Source organism: Eubalaena glacialis, chromosome 3, assembly GCF_028564815.1.
Source record: "Eubalaena glacialis isolate mEubGla1 chromosome 3, mEubGla1.1.hap2.+ XY, whole genome shotgun sequence".
NCBI lineage: Eukaryota > Metazoa > Chordata > Mammalia > Artiodactyla > Balaenidae > Eubalaena > Eubalaena glacialis.
This window is the reverse complement of record NC_083718.1, coordinates 53,908,638-53,927,684: the sequence shown is the minus strand read 5'-3', so window position 1 is coordinate 53,927,684 and position 19,047 is coordinate 53,908,638. Positions and strand designations below refer to the sequence as shown.

The window sequence follows — 19,047 nt, the reverse complement described above, 5'->3', positions numbered from 1 at the left end:
TTGGCCAAGCCACTTGGCCTTTCTGAACTTTATGCTTTCTGTGAAATAAGAGAAATCAAAAAACTGCCATGCCTGAACATCAAACAAGATGAACATAAGAAAACTATCAGCAGTAATGAACGTTGTTTTGAAAGGCAGAAAGGGAAAGAGAGCCAAGTCCAAGGTGAACAAAGCCCTTGATACTTTTACTGGCTTCTGCACCCATCTCTCTGAAGCAGAGAGAACAGATCCATGATCAGGAACCCTGACCCCAAGAGCTGCAGGGACAAGTGTCATCTGCACAAAACAGCCCACACCCATCTAAAATGACACATAATTAAGTCCCTCTGTGCCCTCTAGACTATTAGCACAGTGGGAGTTTGCAGGCAGCTCAGGGAAGGCTGCGAGGTGGGGCAGGTGAGGCTGGAGGTGCCGTGAGATGCTCTGTGGCAGGGGCGGTGGGCGGTGGGCGGTGGTCAGTGGGGGTGAGCGGGGGGAGTGGCGAGGAAGACTTCCCACAAACCTGGCATGTGTCTATTCACTAGTCTCTTTGTTTGACAAGCATGTATTGAGCATCTATTACGTTCTAGGGCTGGGGATTCGCTGGCAGACACAAAGCAGCGTACTTACTGGGTTTTAGATCAAAGTCACACCCCCTCCCCAGCCTGAGGAGCCCATAGCCAGGTTCTTAGGCTCTGAAGGTTTGAGGGCTCCTACACACATGCACCCACTGTTCTTCCATGATCGGCATGGTTTTTATTGGGGGACCACACAGGGCAGCCCATCTTTGGGACATCCTCGTCAGGGAGGAGGTGAGCTCAGCCTCACCTCTGACAGAGGCATCAAGGACACAGGCAGCACCTCTGGGGTGACCCTGGGCTTTGAGGAGCAGGGCTGTCTCCTCTTTGCTGTTTCTCTGCAGCAAATATTCGCTGAAAACCCCAAGCACTGGCTGAGCAGCTCTTCCTGCTCCAGGGAGTTTGCAGGCTCACGCACTGTGATAGGCTGATGGGGACTGCAGAGTCACCCCCAGGCCTTGCATCTGGGGGTCCTGGGGCCTGAGGACAGGCTGTGCCCACTACTGTTTACTAGTCTCCCATCCTGTGAGCTCCTTGAGAGCTCTCTGCCTGTTCATCTTTGTGTCCCTGGAGCAGAGCTCAACGCCAGGCACTTACTTAGTGCTCAGTAAATAGCAGATAAAGAATAAGTGAGGGGAATAGCACAGTTTCCACGAGTATCATGCTGAGACAACAAGGTCCCAGCCAGAACACTAGTCAAGGTCATGATCAGGAGCCTTAGGGACACATTTAATCTGAGAGTTAGGTCTAGGCTAGAACAAAAGAGGAATGACCATCTATTTTCACATGCAATACCTCAGGCATAACTCATATATCAGCTGGGATCATGTGTTCTAAGGATCTAGATAGGACTTGCTCTAACCCCTGTTCCAGGGCTCATAGGAAGCCAAAATCTGTCCCAAGGGCCATCGTTCTCATGGTGACCTCTGGCTCTAAACTGCGCACACTGAATTAGTTCTTGTTGTGTCATCTGCGTTCCACAGATATGCACCCAGGTCTGAGCTCAGTGCCTTCACTGGATTGCCACAAACAAGAAAAATATCCCTCACATTTGTGAGTTACCAACAGTTTGCGAAGACAATACAAAAAACTTAGAGACCTCCCAAATCTTAAAAGGCTTTCTCACAAACTAACTGCTGGGGTTTTATCTGGCCAAGAGACTCAGCAGGGTCTGGGCCATTCTTTCTGGCTCCTCTCTCTTCCTCACGCTGCCCTCCCTGCTCTTCCTGCCACCCTACACCCCAATAAATTCTTCTCACTCTCTTATGCCGAGTGGTCCAGCTCTTACCAGGGTCTGCTCCCAAAACTTGGCATAGCCAATTCATCAAGGGATGAGTGTGCACAAAGGGCCATCTCTCCTGTTAGCAGCACAGAGGACTTCAGGAACCCTGAGTCCTTGGAACAACACCTACCCTCCTTAGAAGGCTGCAGCATTTTAAATAACCACACCCTTTCCCATAATCCTCACCCCGTAAGGGAAGATACATCATTTACCTTCGTTTTGTAGATGAACCTCAAGGAGATCATTAATTGTCCAAAATCGCCCAAGCAATGAGCGTAGAAAACAGAATTTAAACCAAAATCTTGGGACTCTTAGCCTCTTTTCCACTACATGCAGCAGGTGAGACCAGAATGGAAGGCTGTGTGTTGGGACAGCACTCTGCATGCAAAGCAGCTTCCCCATTTGACCTGCCATCCCACTGTCTAGAACGTGCAGAACACCAGGCAGTGGGAATGGAGCTTTATGAAGACACAAGATTCCAAGTCTGTGCCCTCAAATGGTCTGGAATTTAAGAAGAAAGCAAAATACAGCCACTTAACACCAGTGTGTCAACAATACAGTTACCTGAGAACAAATAGGAAGGTCAAATAGAAATGCGCAGCATTAAGTCAATCATGGAAGGCCTCCTGGGGGTGGTGAGAGACCCCTTCTTTCTTTTTTGTTTGAGTTGGACCTCAGACATAGAAGGTTAAGTTAATTATACTCCTCAGTGTTACTTCTCAGGTAGTCCACATTATTATTCATCATTGGTCTTGGCAAGGCCCCTCTCCTCTATTATTTATTTTTTTCTCTTTTATTCTTATTCCTGTTCTCATTTTCCTCCTTCCACAGTCAGCCATTCTAGCATATTTAATGTGTATACATTTTGGGGTATGTGTTTTTGGTTTTGTTTTGTTTATTGAGATATAATTGACATATAACAGTGTATTAATTTCAGGTATACCACATAGTGATTCCGTATTTGTATACATTGCAAAATGATCACCACAATAAGTCTAGTTATCATCCGTCACCACACATAGTTGCCAAAAAATGTTTTTCTTGTGATGATAACTTTTAAGATCTACTCTCGCAGCAACTTTCAAATATACAATAGAGTATTATTAACTATAGTCGCCATGCTGTACATTACTTCTCCATGACTTATTTATTTTATAACTGGAAGTTTGCATCTTTTGACCCCCTTGGCCCATTTCTCCCACCTCCACTCCCACCCCCACCGCTACCTCTGGCAACCACCAACCTGTTCTCTGTATCTACGAACTTGGGGGGTTTTTTGTCTTTGTTGTTTTGGTTTTGGTATGTGTTCTTGAAAATGTAAATTGTTGGTCTGTGTGCCTGTATTTTAAATTTATATAAGCAGTATTATACATCTTTATACATCTAATTCTGGGGTTTTTTTTTTTCACTTAGCCTTCTGCTAAGATTTATCCTTGTTGCTCTGTGTTACTATGGTCCACTTGGTCCATTGCTTTCAGCAGTTGCATTATCCTCTGAGGTGTGCATCTACCTGACTTTACCTCTCCACTCTCTAGTGATGATCACTGAGCTTGCTTCTAATTCCTTGCTGCCATAAAACACAGTGATGAACGTCTCCGCACATGGCCCCTTATGAATATATTGAGAAATTTGGGGGATACAGACCCAGGAGCAGAGTTGCTGTTTCATGGGGTCTGAACTTAATGTGACCAAGTAGTGCCAGATCTCTCCCTCAACAGTTGTCATAACTACACTCCACCAGCAGTGCCCTTAAATTCCCACATCTGCTCCAACATGTGACATTATCCAGCATCCTAATTTTTGTCAGTCTACCAGTGTAGAGTGATAGCTCACTGTGGTTTCAATTTGCGTTTCCCAGATTACTAATGAGTTTGGGCATCTCTTCATTTTCTTGTTAGCCTTTTGGATTACCTTTTTTATAAACCACCTGTCTATTACCCATTATTATATTGAGGGTCTCTTTTTTTCCCTTGATGATTTGCAGAGGTTCCTTGTATCTCTTAGAGAGGCCCCTTCTCAAACAGCACAGGCCTCTCTTTGCTGCTGTAGTACCTCATCTGGAGCAAAGGAACCGATCTGACCACCAACTCTTCCCGCCCTCATCCCGGGGGTCAGGGCTTGGTGATGGCCATAAGTACAGTCAGAGTGAAAAGAGCCCCTTCCTCTGATTCCCTCTGCCAGCCATGCCTGAGCATTGATGTCCGACGAGACAGGGAACAAGGAAAAAAACTGTTCCTCTTCTCCGGGGCCGCTAACCTGCTGTGTCAATTTCATGAGTTAATAAATGACTGGAGAAGGCTTAATTGCATCGGAAGAAATTGAGATCAGCCGGTGCTTAGGCCCCACTCAATTAACTTGTGCTCCTAAGGGGGCCAAGCAGGGTGCAGGGGGCAGCCAATCGTTAATTACATGTGCTAGGGCCAGCTACAGCAGGCGTTCTGCCACTGTTGGTCCAGGCAGTGAGGGAGGTGACCCTGCCTCTGGGCGCTGAAGTCACTGAGGGCAGGGGCCCTTCAGAGAGAACATAGACCCCTGGTCTTATGGGGAATGGGAAACCCATTTCCAACACATTCTATCAGGGTGGCTTTTAATGCTCCCCCAGCCCCATTCTTCCCCTAGAAGAATGGCCTTAAGGTTCTGCATTCTAACCTCTTTATTGGCTCCAACCCACCCAGAGACACCATGTACTTTTGGTTCTCCTCACACTCCCTTCCTCCTCCTTCTGGCCTGCTTGGCCCGAGGACACAGAATCCAGAGCCAGTCTTGTTATGGGCAGCAGATGATGCCACAAACTCTGCAAGGTCACCCACCTCCCCTGCTGCCTCCAGCCACCTCCCCTGCTGCCTCCAGCCTGAAATCCTCCCAAAGACCTTCATTCCTGCATCATTTCCCGAAAGGGCCAGATAGTAAGACTCAAACCTGTTAAAGACACAGATTCCGGGCCCCTCCCCTGGAGATGCTGCTTCAGTAGGTCTGGAGTCTCTGCTTTAACATGTGGCTCAGGTGATTGTTACCAAAGCCAATTTGAGAAACCCTACTTCAGGGGACACCTTAGCTCCTGGGGAGACAAGTGCAGATGTTCTAGGAGGAGAGACAGCATCCTAATGGCAGGGCCCTGGACTGGGGCCAGGAGGCTTTGCTCCCAGCACCTCTCCAGCTCCATCTCTATCTTGCTTTGTGTGGTTAAGCAAGTCACTTGTCCTCTCTGAACTTGGTTTCTTCATCTAGAAAAGTAAAGATATTGGGCCAGATCTCTTAGAGTCCTTCTATTTCCATGGACTGTTTTTGTATAAGTAACTGGTTTGTTAAACAAGCATATTGCATGGTTTATGCTCAAAAAGCAACTTTGATTTTTTTTATTTTAGTATCCCTTTATTTTTTAATTTTATTTTTTTAGTATACCCCTCCATTTATGTAGGAACCTTTAAAAGTCTTTATAAAAGTAAACTTTTATAGATTTCTACATAAAGTCTCTGTATAGCTTGTGTTATGTATATACCTGGGACCTAATAATTTTATCATCATTTTATATGATGTCTTTAAAATTACATTTTCTTACTGTTTTTTGCTAGTGAAAAATGATAATAAGATGACTTAGAATGTTTCTTCTTTTTCTGTTATTGGAATGCTTTGTGTAAGATAGAATGATTTCTTTATTAAATGTTTGGTAGGTGTTTCTGGTGAAGCCCTCTGGGCCTAGGTGTTTTCTTTTTTCTTTTTCTTCATTTTTATTTAAAGTCAATTTTTGATGATTTGATTCTTCACATTATAATATGTTTCAAGTAATTTACTTCTTGAGGAGATGTTAGTAGGTTACATTATTCCATAAATGCATTCGTTTCATCTGTATTTTTAGATTATTGGCATAAGGTTGTTTTTAATACCCTTTAGTTTCCTTATGTTTGCAGCATATGTGGTAATATCCATTTTCATTTCTCCTAGTCTGTAGTTGTGTTTTCCCTCACTTTTATTGATCAGAATCTCACTGAAGGTCTATCACTTTATTTAAAAAAATTTTTTAATGACATATAGTTGATTTACAGTGTTGTGTTAGTTTCTGCTGTACAGTAAAGTTATACATACACACATATCCACTCTTTTTTTTTTTTTAATAGATTTATTTATTTATTTATTTTGGCTGCGTTGGGTTTTTGTTGCTGGGCGCGGGCTTTCTCTAGTTGCGGTGAGCGGGGGCTACTCTTCATTGCGGTGCGCGGGCTTCTCATTGTGGTGGCTTCTCTTGTTGTAGAGCTTGGGCTCTAGGCATACGGGCTTCAGTAGTTGTGGCACACGGGCTGTAGAGCGCAGGCTCAGTAGTTGTGGTGCACGGGCCTAGTTGCTCTGCGGCATGTGGGATCTTCCTGGACCAGGACTCAAACCCGTGTCCCCTGCATTGGCAGGTGGATTCTTAACCACTGTGCCACCAGGGAAGTCCTATCCACTCTTTTTTAGATTCTTTTCCCATATAGGTCATTACAGAGTATGGAGTAAAGTTCCCTGTGCTATACAGTAGATCCTTATTAGTTACCTATTTTATATATAGTAATGTGTATATGTCAATCCCAAATCTCCCAATTTATCTGCCCCCCTTATCCCCTGGTGACCATAAGTTTGTTTTCTACATTCGTGACTCTACTTCTGTTTTGTAAATAAGTTCATTTGTACCTTTTTTTTTTTAGATTCCCCATATAAGTGATATCATATGATATTTGTCTTTCTATGTCTGACTGACTTCACTCAATATGACAATCTCTAGGTCCATCCATGTTGCTGCAAATGGCATTATTTTGTTCTTTTTTATGGCTGAGTAATATTCCATTGTATGTATGTACCACATCTTCTTTATCCATTCCTCTGTTGATGGACATTTAGGTTGCTTCCATGACCTGGCTATTGTAAATAGTGCTGCAGTGAATATTGGGGTGAATGTATTTTTTTGAATTATGGTTTTCTCCAGGCATATGCCCAGGAGTGGGATTGCTGGGTCATATGGTAGTTCTATTTTTAGTGTTTTAAGGAACCTCCATACTGTTTTCCATAGTGGCTGTACCAATTTACATTCCTACCAACAGTGTCGGAGGGTTTCCTTTTCTTAGTACCATCTCCAGCATTTATGTTTGTAAATTTTTTGATGATGGCTATTTTGACCGGTGTGAGGTGATACCTCATTGTAGTTTTGATTTGCATTTCTCTAATAATTAGTGATGTTGAGCATCTTATCATGTGCTTTTTGGCCATCTGCATGTCTTCTTTGGAGAAATGTCTATTTAGATCTTCCACCCATTTTTTTGATTGGGTTTTTTTTTTTATATTGAGCTGCATGAGCTGTTTGTATATTTTGGAGATTAATCCCTTGTTGGTCAATTCATTTGCAAATATTTTCTCCCATTCTGTGGGTTGTCTTTTCATTTTGTTTATGTTTTCCTTTGCTGTGCAAAAGCTTTTAATTAGGTCCCATTTGTTTATTTTTGTTTTTATTTTCATTACTGTAGGAGGTGGATCAAAAAAGATCTTGCTGTGCTTTATGTCAAAGAGTGTTCTGCCTATATTTTCCTCTAAGAGTTTTATAGTAGCCAGCCTTACATTTAGATCTTTAATCCGTTTTGAGTATATTTTTGTGTATGGTGTTAGGGAGTGTTCTAATTTCATTCTTTTACATGTAGCTGTCCAGTTTTCCCAGCACCACTTATTGAAGAGACCGTTTTTTCTCCACTTTATAGTCTTGACTCCTTTGTCATAGATTAGGTGACCATAGGTGCATGGGTTTATCTCTGGACTTTCTATCCTGTTCCATTGATCTATATTTCTGTTTTTGTGCAAGTACCATACTGTTTTGATTACTGTAGCTTTGTAGTATAGTCTGAAGTCAGGGCACCTGATTCCTCCAGCTCCATTTTTCTTCCTCAAGATTGCTTTGGCTATTCGGGGTCTTTCGTGTTTCCATACAAATTGTGAAATTTTTTGTTCTAATTCTGTGAAAAATGCTATTGGTAATTTGATAGGGATTGCATTCAATCTGTAGATTGCTTTGGGTAGTATAGTCATTTTCACAATATTGGTTCTTGCAATCCAAGGACATGGTATATCTCTCCATATGTTTTTGTCATCTTTTATTTCTTTCATCAGTATCCTACAGTTTTCTGAGTACAGGTCTTTTGTCTCCTTAGGTAGGTTTATTCCTAGGTATTTTATTCTTTTTGAGGCAATGGTAAATGGGATTGTTTCCTTAATTTCTCTTTCTGATCTTTTGTTGTTAGTGTATAGGAATGCGAGAGATTTCTGTGTATTAATTTTGTATCCTGCAACTTTACCGAATTCATTGATGAGCTCTAGTAGTTTTCTGCTAGCATTTTTAGGATTTTCTATGTATAGTATCATGTCATTTGCAGTCAGTGACAGTTTTACTTTTTCTTTTCCAATTAGGATTCCTTTTATTTCTTTTTCTTCTCTGATTGCCATGGCTAGGGCTTCCAAAACTATGTTGAATAAAAGTGGCGAGGGTGGACATCCTTGTCTTGTTCCTGATGTTAGAGGAAATGCTTTCAGTTTTTCACCATTGAGAATGATGTTGGCTGTGGGTTTGTCATATATGGCCTTTATTATGTTGAGATATGTTCCCTGTATGCCCACTTTCTGGAGAGTTTTTATCATAAATGGGTGTTGAATTGTGTCAAAAGCTTTTTCTGCATCTATTGAGATGATCATATGGTTTTTATTCTTCAATTTGTTAATGTGGTGTATCACATTGATTGATTTACATATATTGAAGAATCCTTGCATCCCTGGGATAAATCCCACTTGATCATGATGTATGATCCAAGTATCCCTTTACTTTAAAATGTATTTAGTGAGAGAAATCTGCCCCTGCCCCTAGATTAAGACTTGTGCCAGCCCCATTGCTTTTTTAAAATTTTATTTATTTAATTTATTTATTTTTGGCTGCATTGGGTCTTCGTTGGTGCACGCGGGCTTTCTCTAGTTGCGGCGAGCGGGGGCTACTCTTCGTTGCAGTGTGTGGGCTTCTCATTGCGGTGGCTTCTCTTTGTTGCAGAACACGGGCTCTAGGCACACAGGCTTCAGTAGTTGTGGCTCATGGGCTCAGTAGTTGTGGCTCGCGGGCTCTAGAGCACAGGCTCAGTAGTTGTGGTGCCAGTCCTTGAGCCATGAAAATGTCTGTCCTTTGACCTCCAGCTTCTGGCTGAGGCAGAGAACCTGGAAGTTGTTGGCCCTGTCCTTGTGGAAGGTGGCTCAGTGCATCCCGCTAATGGTTGAGTTCCCTCCCCAATACAAATACACCCAGTGGGGCACGTCCTCCTCAGGACAGTTAGCAGGGGCCCAGCGTCACCACCAGGGGGCGTCCTTCCTCCCTCCACCCCACCCCCACCCCATTCCCAGTGTAGGGCCTAGACGCTCCTCTAAATAATGTTGAGTGGGTAAAGAATTTTGGCTTGAAGGGACCCCCCAGTAATTAGACTACACTGGATTCCTCAGTAGGGTCTCACCTCCCCCTCCTCCATCAGCACATCAGTGTGAACTTACCCATCCAACTGTCTGGTTGGTGGGTTGGCCTGAGAAAGTCGGGATATTGGAGTAAGAGAAAGGAGTGATCAGCTCTGGGCTCTGGGAATACGGACAGGCCCAGGAAAGAATGGGGATGGAGATGGGAAAGAGGTGTGTGGGGCCAGAGAGAGGGGGATCGGCCATGCAGCCAACGAGGACACATCTGCCAGGGGACAGGTCAGCATTCTCCAGTGGAGCATGAAAGAGGCAGCTGGACTCCCTTCCCCCATTGAGCCTCGCTTCCCAGAGCAGGGAGAGGCTCTTGTCCTAATGGTGCATTGGGCAAGGGTTCCGGACAGCGACACTGAGGGAAGGAAACAAGGACGGGATAGGATGTGGCCTTAGAAGTCTGACCTCAGGTTCTTAGGCTCGGGGACCTCAGACCAAGGCAGCCGTGGAGGTCAGGAAACAAGCCCCCCTTGGGGATGTCCACTCCAGAGTCTTGGGGTCACAACCAGGTGCCAGCGTGTGCCCGTCTGTCCTCTCAGCCTCCCTTTCCAGCTCTCACTGACCTTCCCCTCTCTTCTCTGTCAGGGACTGACACCCTTGGCCATGACATGCCCCCAGCTGCTGTCTGCTCAGGCACAGCCTGCGTGACTGGGCCGTTGCTGCTCCAGCTGTTTCATGTAAGTGTGAGGCACAGGAGAAGGTGCCCGGGTGCTGGGTAGAGAGAGGTGTTGGTGGAGAGGGAGCTCCAGAAAGTCCTGGTCACAGAGGGCGGGCCCCGGGGGTCTGCAGTTGGCAACAGGTTTGTCCTTGATGGCTGCCCTCAGCCCCTGAGTTGGTCGCTACTGAATCCATTCTGTCCAGAGCTCCTAGGCCCTGCGAGGGAACGTAGGGACCTTGTTCTCAAGGCCTCAGGAAATTAATCAGGCAACTGGTGTGACAGAAACTCCACAGCACTGGCCCTTGGGTCCTGATTCAGACACTTGCTATTGTATGACTTTAGGCAAATCGTATAAAGGTCTGGCTTTCCCTCCTGTGAGGGGGTTTTTTGTATGGTTCAAAGGAGGTGTGTTAGTTATCTTTCGCTGTATAACAAACTACCACAATTTAGCAGCTTGCAAGAACACACATCGATTATCTCACAGTTTCTGTGAGTTAGGAATCCAAGCATCGCCAGCTGGTTCACTGTTTCAGGGTTGGTCATGAGGCTGCATTCAAGGTGTCCACTGGGATTACAGTTTAATCTGAAAGCTCAACTGGGGAGGGATTCACTTCCACTCTCACTTATGTGGTCGTTCGGTTCCTTTTGGGCCATTGGATTGATGGCTTTAACACCCTGCTGTCCATTGGACTGAGGGCCAGAGGCCATCCTCAGTTCCTTGCTACATGGGCCTCCCCAGAATCCAACTTGCTGCATCAAAACCAGCCAGGGCGAGAGCTGGCTCACAAGAGGGAAGTCAGAATCTTTGAGAAGCTACTCACAAAGTGACATCCCATCCCCTTTGCTGTATTCTGTTAGTTAGAGGCAAGTCACAGGTGGCACCCCTCCTCGAGGGGAGGGGAGTACACAAGGCATGACTGCCAGGCTCATTTGGGGCCACCTTAGAACCTGCCCATCATAAATGGGGACAGAAATGGAAACACGTTGTAAACTGTACAATGAATGCTGTTTAGATTCAGGGAGTTATTGTGATCATTTGCATCTAGTTGCAAAGAGAAAATAAGCACCCCTGAAATCATAGAGAGCCACTGGGTGTGGGAATTTAAATGCTAAGTTGCACCACCAGGACTGGGCCCTCTGGGAAGCTGGCTGGGACCTGGCTAGTTGACCACATGCACTTCACATGTGCCTTCTTGGTTTATGACTGTCAGGCCAGACTTAAGTGATCACAGAATGTCTGGGCCTTCCTTCTCCCCACAAATAACCATGTTTGAAGGATATCTTAGAGGTTACAAGGGGCCCTCACATACATGAATCTTTTTCCTGAGTTTTTTGGTAATCTCTCTTTTGCCATGAGAAAGAAGGTCAGTTTCCAAGATGGGATGTCCGCTAAGCGGCACAGTTGGGCCCTGAATGGGCCTTCAGCCCTGTGGCTCTGCCTGCACTGCAGTGCTCCCCATTTCCAGGCCACTTCTGCTGTGCAGTCTTCATGGTACTGAAAGAGGGAGGCCAGGCATGGAAGGCAAAGAAGGGAGGGCACTGTTCTTGTATGGCTTCATAATTCCCCGTTCCCTAAAACAGCCTGGACACATCCCAGGGGACTAGGCCAAGACTTTCAGTAGGGTGGACCACTGCTGCCCCCTCCAACTTCAGGTCACTAGGCCTCTCTGTCTCCTGTGCAGCCCTCAGGGGTGAGCATGCAGGGGAAGCAGGGGAGGGTGGAGTGGTGTGGCTGTGATGGTGTGTAAGTCCTCCCAAGGCTGAGGTTCACCTTCTCGCCCCCAACAAATACCCCAGTGAACCCTGAAGCATGGCTCACCGTGCATTTGGGCAAAGTCAAATTGGTCTTGAACAAGGATGCTCTGGTCTGCAGATCAGATGTGAGTGGAGAGATACAACTTGCTGCCCTCTGGTGTCAGATCAGAGTCATTACTGCCAGGCCTGTGAAAGAAACGCTGTATGGTGAGATGATTACCAAACTTTTAAGTACCCGCTGTGTGCCAGGCACTGTGTATAACGCTGCAGGAGGATAGGATACAGTATAAGATGCAACTCCTGATCCAGAGGACTCATAATTTAGCACAGGAGTCAAGATGTTCCCACATGAAAGTTGACAAGCATCATACCAAGACAGGATTTGAAAAGTGGCACATGGAAAGGCATTACAGTAGAATTCCAACAGGAGAGAGTGCATCACGATGAGGCAGTCAGGGAAGGCTTCTCAGAGCCTTGAAGGATGGGCAGAATTTAAATAGATGGAGACAGTGAGAGCATGCTCTTCCCTACTGAAACCCTTCAGGAACCCTCATTGTCTTCAAGAGAGATAAATCCCAATTCCTTGCCTGCCTTACAGCCTCTCCAGCTTCATTCCTACCCCCAGCCTTCCCAGATTCCTTACGGTTCCCGGAGCCTCTGTGTTCTTTCACACTCCTGGACCGTGCATCTGCCCTCTCCACCTGGTCTACCAGACAAGCCCCCATTCAGCCTTTAGGAGTCAGCTCAAATATAACATGTTCCATGGAACTTTTCCCCAAGTAGTTAGCTGCCCCTTCCTCTGTGTTCCCACAGCCCCTGGTCTGTGCATCTCTGGTTCATAAGGTATATTAAGTGTCTTTTCATCACTTGGCTATATGCTTCTTAAGAACTGAGACTACCTGATGGGCAGAGGATTCATGCAGGGGGACAGTGGGCGGTGAGGGAGAAAAGATAATTGGTGGTGAGCATGCAGGGAAGTGGGAGAGGGCAAAGCCTCTGAAGCTCAGTCTAAAAGTCTGCGCCCAGACAAATGTGTCCTGCAGGCAGTGTGGTGCCACAAAGTCTCCAGAGTAAGAGGGGTGCAGGGGCATGACGAAGGGCTAACTGTGGGTGATGTGAAGGGTGCTCAGAGACAAAACCAGCGAGATCTGTTAGGAAACCTTTGCACCAGTGCAGGTATGCGGTGCAGAGTCATAATTGGTGTGAAGAACAGAAGACTGGAAGAAGCCAAAGAAGAATTTGAGGATTTGAAAGTCTGGGCATCTAGGGGAACACGCCACAGCTCTGTCAAACTCTAATATGCAAATAATCACCCGGGACCTTGTTAAAACGCAGGTTCTGACTCATTAGGCCTGTGGTGAGGCCTGAGATGCTACATTTCTAACCAGCTTCCAGGTGCTGCCAGGCTGTGGTCCACAGACCGCCCTGTGAGCACTTTGAGTGATTTAGAAGCGGAGCCAGGTGCACACAGGGCTCCAGGAGCACGATGGTGAGAAGCAGTTGGTGTCTTTGGGTGAAGACAGGTGCCCCTCCCCGAGGTGAGCACAGCAGGGCGCCCGGCTTCCTGAGCAGCCGGCGTTCCAGCCCTCACTTACCCTTCGAGTAACCAACAGCCTGCAAAACCCTTTGTGGCAGCCCTGGTGGAACCGCTAACAGAGGGGTTGGAGGCGGGGAGCCCACTTGGAGAGAGGGTGATGACAGCCTGTCATAATTGGGTTCGAGGTGCCAGTGGGCATCTGAGGGACAAGTCTGTCCACTAGCTGTTGCAGACACAGCTGGAGCTGCAGATTTGGGACCTCTAGGCCTGTTGATGACAGAGCACATGGTGAGAGAGCAGGGTGAGGTGAGGTGGAGCTCAGGGATTAACCTAACCCTTGGGGCCTTTTTCAGGCTAACACTCTTCTAACAACATCTCCGTCCCTTTCATTGTCTTGCAGGTCACCGTTCCCTTTATGAACGTAAGTGCTCACGGTCATTCTGTCCTCAAGATGCCAAGTCTCCTCACACGTTCCTGCTCCGTTGACACAGCCCACCTTGGTCCCTGTGTGCCTCGGGGGTCGGGAGTCCCCGTTCAGTGGCCTGAAAGGGGAGTCAGCCCTCAGACAGCCTCACATCCGGAGCGCGCCTCCCTTTTACATACGGACAGCTGACATGGTGCCCAACGGGGGCGGAGGCGAGAGGCTCTCCTTTGCTCCCACATACTACAAGGAGGGGGGACCCCCATCCCTCCAAGTGGCAGCGCCCCAGAGTTACCCGGTGACATGGCCAGGTTCTGGCCGTGAGGTTATTTTTGTTTCAAAAGGTTATTTTGAGGGTTAACTGAGATAACCAGGGGAGTGCTTAACACAATGCCTCACACAGACTAAGGCCTCAGTGAACAGAAGTTGTTATCCTCTGTGTCTTGACCCCGTGGGGTAGGGGAAGGGGTGAGGGTTAAGCCTGATGTGAACAGAGGGGAGAGGGGAGAGGAGAGGGAGAAGAGAATTAAAGCAGAAAGACAGCAAGAACCTTTGAAAGTGGATGGAAACAGGGAGCAGCATCACACCTTCAGTTAGCTCTGTGCCGCCTCTCTTCCCTTCCGCAGCTATGAGCCCCCCAGGTTAGGCTGGCCCAGGCCACAGCTACCCTCTGTCTTCAGGAAGCCCCTGGTGTTCCAGTGCCCAGGGCCCTCCCTGCTCTCGGGTCCCCCATGCCTTCAGCTGAGAGAGTTCCAGGAGGGCTCCCGGCCCCACGCCCAGGGGGGCAGCTGCCCCTCACCTCTCCGCACACGTCTTTGCAGAGTTTGATGGGGCGTCGGGCGGATGACAGCGGGAACGGTTGTGATCACTGGCGGAATCCTAGCTGCGGTCATTCTCCTCTGCATCATCGCCGTCCTGTGCTACTGTAGGCTCCAGGTCAGTCCCCTGGCCCTGTGGCCAGAGGCCACCAGCAAACCACTTCCCCATCATGGGGGCAGAGCCTGGAGGCCCACTGCGGGCGTGACAAAGCTGTGGAATGTGGGAGGCGTGAGTCAAGGGGGCTGGGAGTTGGGGGCGCTGTCAGAAGGGAGCTACGTTCCCCTCACGCCCTGCACACTTCGGGCACCCAAGAGAGTGAGCTGGGAAAATACCGGGTCACTGTGTTGTGTCTCCCGCGCGTCTGAGATTTCAGGAGTGGTGGGAAGGGCACCGTGTGGGGAGACTCTGAAAGCAGCTCCCCGCACCCCAGCCTGTGCTTAGTAGGATCTGTATGTCCCTCGCTCTCTGCCTCCCCGCCTCTCTCAGCCTCCGCCTGCAGTTAATGCACTAGGAAGTAGGGGGAGGAAGAGGGAAGGAACTGGTCTTGCAGGGCTGGGAGGACATCGCTGTGGACCGTGGGCCTCTGGTGTTGAGTTTTCTCTCCAGGGCCAACCGAGCACCCGGCGCAGGGTCCTGAGCGGAGCAGGGCCGTGGGCACCTGTGCACACCCCGAGGGGGGCACTCAGCCCTCAGGCAGCCCTCCCCACTCTCCCCTCAGTATTACTGCTGCAAGAGGAGCGGAGCCGGGGATGCACGCGAGGAAGAGGAGGAGGAGCACGACCTGCCCGCACACCGCAGAGGCCCCACCTGCAATGCCTGCAGCTCCCAGGCCCTGGACAGCCAAGGCGGCCTGGCGCCTCTCACCAGCGAGCCCTGTGGCCAGCCGTGCGGGGTGGCGGCCAGCCACTGCACCGCCTGCTCCCCATACAGCTCTCCCTTTTACATACGGACGGCTGACATGGTGCCCAACGGGGGCGGAGGCGAGAGGCTCTCCTTTGCTCCCACATACTACAAGGAGGGGGGACCCCCATCCCTCCAAATGGCAGCGCCCCAGAGTTACCCGGTGACGTGGCCAGGCTCTGGCCGTGAGGCCTTCACTAATCCAAGGGCTATTAGTACAGACGTGTAACCCCTTCCACCCCCGCCATGCACCAACACTGCTGCCCCAGCAGGAGCGATGGGGACAGCGGACGACACCCCCCAGCACGGCCCACAAGGACTGTCTCATTGTTTCTGGCTTTCCTTTCCCCACAGTGGAGGGCTCACCCGGATTCAGGCTATTGAGGGCATTGAGAACCAGGGCAGGGCCTGGCCCCGCGGCCCACAGGTGGCGGCCTGACAGGTCGTGTTGGCAGCTCAGCCAGTTTCTCTGTTGGGACTGTCCTCTGGCCAGTGCCGGCACTGCCACCACCCTCTCACTTCCCTCAGCCCCCTGGCTTTGCCGGACTCTGAGGAGAGGAGCGGGAGCACCGGGGGAAGCTAAGCAAAGGCTCCGGGGTCCTTGGGGGATGAAAGGAGAAAGGGGGGTGTAGGGCAAAGGGAGAGGCCAGAACTGAGGCATTGGCAGAACTCGAGAAGGGAGAGGAAGGGGTTAAAGGGACTCTTCAGGACTTGCTTGCTGACATGAATCCAAGAGCTAGTTCACAGTCTAGTTTTGTACTTCGCCTGTTCTAGAGACCGCAGTCCCTGTAGCTGTTCCAACACGGATATTGCTTCCTGAACACATCACATCTGCATCTGCTTCTGTCTGCACAGAACACGTCGACTGGACTTTAAAGGCTGTGGCATAAGGTTATTTGTGAGGAATGCACCCAAAATGGATGTCTAGCCTTGTCTCCCCACAAATCCTCTTTCTCTGCCTTGGGAACCAGCTGCCCTGGCTGGAGAACCTTTTGCAAGTTTCGTTACTAGAGTTTTAGTAGCTTAGCAAAGGAAAGCCTGCTGATGGTCTCTGGGGCCCTGGTCCGCCACGCTGAGCGCTGTGCGTGGATGCAGCCCTGCGAGGACGTGTGCATTCCCAGGTGTGTGCACACAGGCCTGTCACCAACAGCGCACACCAGGACTTTGCCACCTTCAGGAGCCGCAGGGCGGAAGGGTCTCTGATGTACCAACTAGAAAGAAAAATCTGACTCCAGACAGCAGGAGCGAAAGGTGATCAAGGTGGCGGCCAATCCCCACGGCAGCCAGCTGGCTGGTACAGGAAGAGCCTGCGGAGCCTCCCCTGGGATAATGCTGCCGCGTGGAAGCCACGGAAGCCCCTCCAGAGACCTGGTGTTCTCCCTGGGCATCCAGCCATGAGGCCACAGAGCAGGACCCCTTCATTTCACCACGGATGGCAGCCCTCGCTCTGAGGATGGGAGAGACTTGACTTAGCAATCAGATTCCGTGCTGGCTGCCCTCCCTCCGCTGACCCACCCCCCCAGTCACAGGACAAGGGCCTGTTTATTGCTGTGTCACTCTAGCCCCCAGTCCAACTCCCAGTTATAACTCAGCTGTGGCCTTATGCTGCTTGAGTGAATGCATCTGATGAGTTTCCCAGTTGCCTCTGCGGTAAGGGGTGGCTGTTCCCCCACCTCCTAAGGGCATTAGTAACCCCCAGACTCTCTTGCGTCACCGAATGCTGCAGAGCGTGGGGCAGGGAGGGAGCTGGCCCCTCTGCTGAGATCTTGATTTTTGCATTTGCGACAGGGAGGGTGAAGCTGGGGAAGGGGAAGAGAATTTGCCTCACCTTTTGCATCACTCTGGGCACTGGTCACCTTGCATCTCAATCTGTAATCGAGGCTCACAGGGTTGAGAATCAGAGGACCTGGCGTCTGGTCACACTTCGGTCACTCATTAGCTCTAGGACCAGTCTCTTATCTCCTCTGAGATTCCATTTTCTCCAGGGAAATGAGACTTGCCCAGGGGGACTCTGAGGACCCTTTAATGCTCCATGAAGCCAGCACTCCCTGAAAAGTTCTGCCAGCCAGACCACTCTTTCTTGCCCCAGTCCTGGCAGGGGCTGGATGCACTTGCCAACTGCCTGATCCTGTGTGCAGGGATGTGTGTTAATGGATGAAAGACCACGGTAAAACACAGGATTCGCAGGCAAAACCATTTTAATTGTCAGTGGAAAGCAGACATGTTTGACCATCCTACTGAGTGACCTCAAATGACAACATTTCTCTGCTACCAGGACACAGCTCTAGGTGGGGTAATGAGCTCTGTCTCAGAACCGGGAGGGACCAGCTGAGGACAGCAGCTTTTCATGCCCATCCCACTGCCAGCCCTTACTGGGCTAAGCACGCCCCCTTGACACGAGCTGCTGGGCCTGGGCGTCCTCGCTGCTTCCTGATGACCAGCCCCAGTGCCTTGCTTGCCGCCCTGGGATTCCACGGTCACACAACCACAGCAGGGGCTGCCCCTCCTCACCCAGAAATTCCAGTACCGCCCGCCTTGGGAGAAATCAAGATCCAGTCAACTCTCACCCGCTTCTTGGCCCTGATCTGTTGGGGTCCCTGAGTGAAAAGCATCTCGTGCAATCCCGTCTCCTCCTAGAGCTTTCCCAGCCTAAATCAACCCACATATCAAAATCTGAGTTTGGGGCATTGTAGAGATGGTGGCCATGGCTCTCCCCACACAGCCCCACGTTGCTCAGGGCACAGGCTCAAGGTTGCCTGCCCGCCTCCCTGCAGCCACGAGGGCCTTGCCTGTGGAAGAGGAAGCTCACCCCACTCAACCACACTGTACTTTTTAGCTGCTGAGTCTGTGCTCTGGGACACTATTTGGACACTTTTCAAACTGCACCCTAAACAGGAAGAGGAGAGGCAGGGAACCCCCTGCTCTCTCCGCCTTTTCACTCCACCTCCACTTCACTGCTCCTGCTACAGATTTCTTGCCCTGCATCTTTGATAACTTGGAGTCACAACTAAGTGAATGTCAAAATAAAGGAGGAATTTGACATAGAAATCCCACAGGGTCCTCTGTTCTTTACCTGGGGAAGGGGCAGCTGGGCGTGGATTTAAGAGTGAATGCTCCTTATTGCCCAGGATGTCGTTTCTCAACACCGAGGTCTACCAGCTTCCTCTCCCTTCCTGCTTCCCTCTGCCGTGTACACCGTGTCCTCCACCCGACGCCCCCATCCCTTTCCTTGCCTCAGTGAGAGCTGTCACCCAGGAAGGATGTGTCATTTGTTGGGAAAGGGGATTGAAGTGTAGCCACTGCTGTCCCTGAGGTGGAAGGAGCTCAGTCAATGATGCGGAGCCCTGGGGAGCAACCTGCCTCCACCCCACCCTCACTGTCCAGGCCCCTGGGGTCCCACCTGTAATTCGGGTCAAGGTCCCCGCTCTAAAGTCCGAGGAGGGAAGAGAAGAGATTTTGGGGACCAGCTGCTCAGCTCAGGCCCCAGCAGAGATGGGAGAAACGGCAGCAGTGTGGAGTGAGGACCAGAGAACCAGGACATAGGTTCCGAGTGAAAGGGAGGCTTCAGGGGGGATGAGGGTGAAGGTGGGGCTGTGTGTGTGCCCATGA

General features: G+C 49.4%; 1 protein-coding gene across 5 annotated transcripts in view; it reads left to right on the top strand.

The window, feature by feature from the left end:
• The window catches only part of LOC133086670 (protein FAM163A), a 95,458-nt gene extending 76,972 nt beyond the window's left edge, over window positions 1-18,486 (top strand). For 4 of the 5 annotated variants that reach the window (XM_061183068.1, XM_061183069.1, XM_061183066.1 and 1 more), the window contains exons 2-5: window positions 9,934-10,025; window positions 13,699-13,719; window positions 14,541-14,655; window positions 15,257-18,486. In XM_061183068.1, the coding sequence (XP_061039051.1) occupies window positions 14,563-14,655; window positions 15,257-15,667 (504 nt within the window). In that variant the 5' untranslated portion in view covers window positions 9,934-10,025; window positions 13,699-13,719; window positions 14,541-14,562 and the 3' untranslated portion in view covers window positions 15,668-18,486. The remainder of the gene's footprint in view (window positions 1-9,933; window positions 10,026-13,698; window positions 13,720-14,540; window positions 14,656-15,256) is intronic. The other variant, XM_061183070.1, reaches the window with a different exon arrangement.
• Window positions 18,487-19,047: the final 561 nt, after the last annotated feature.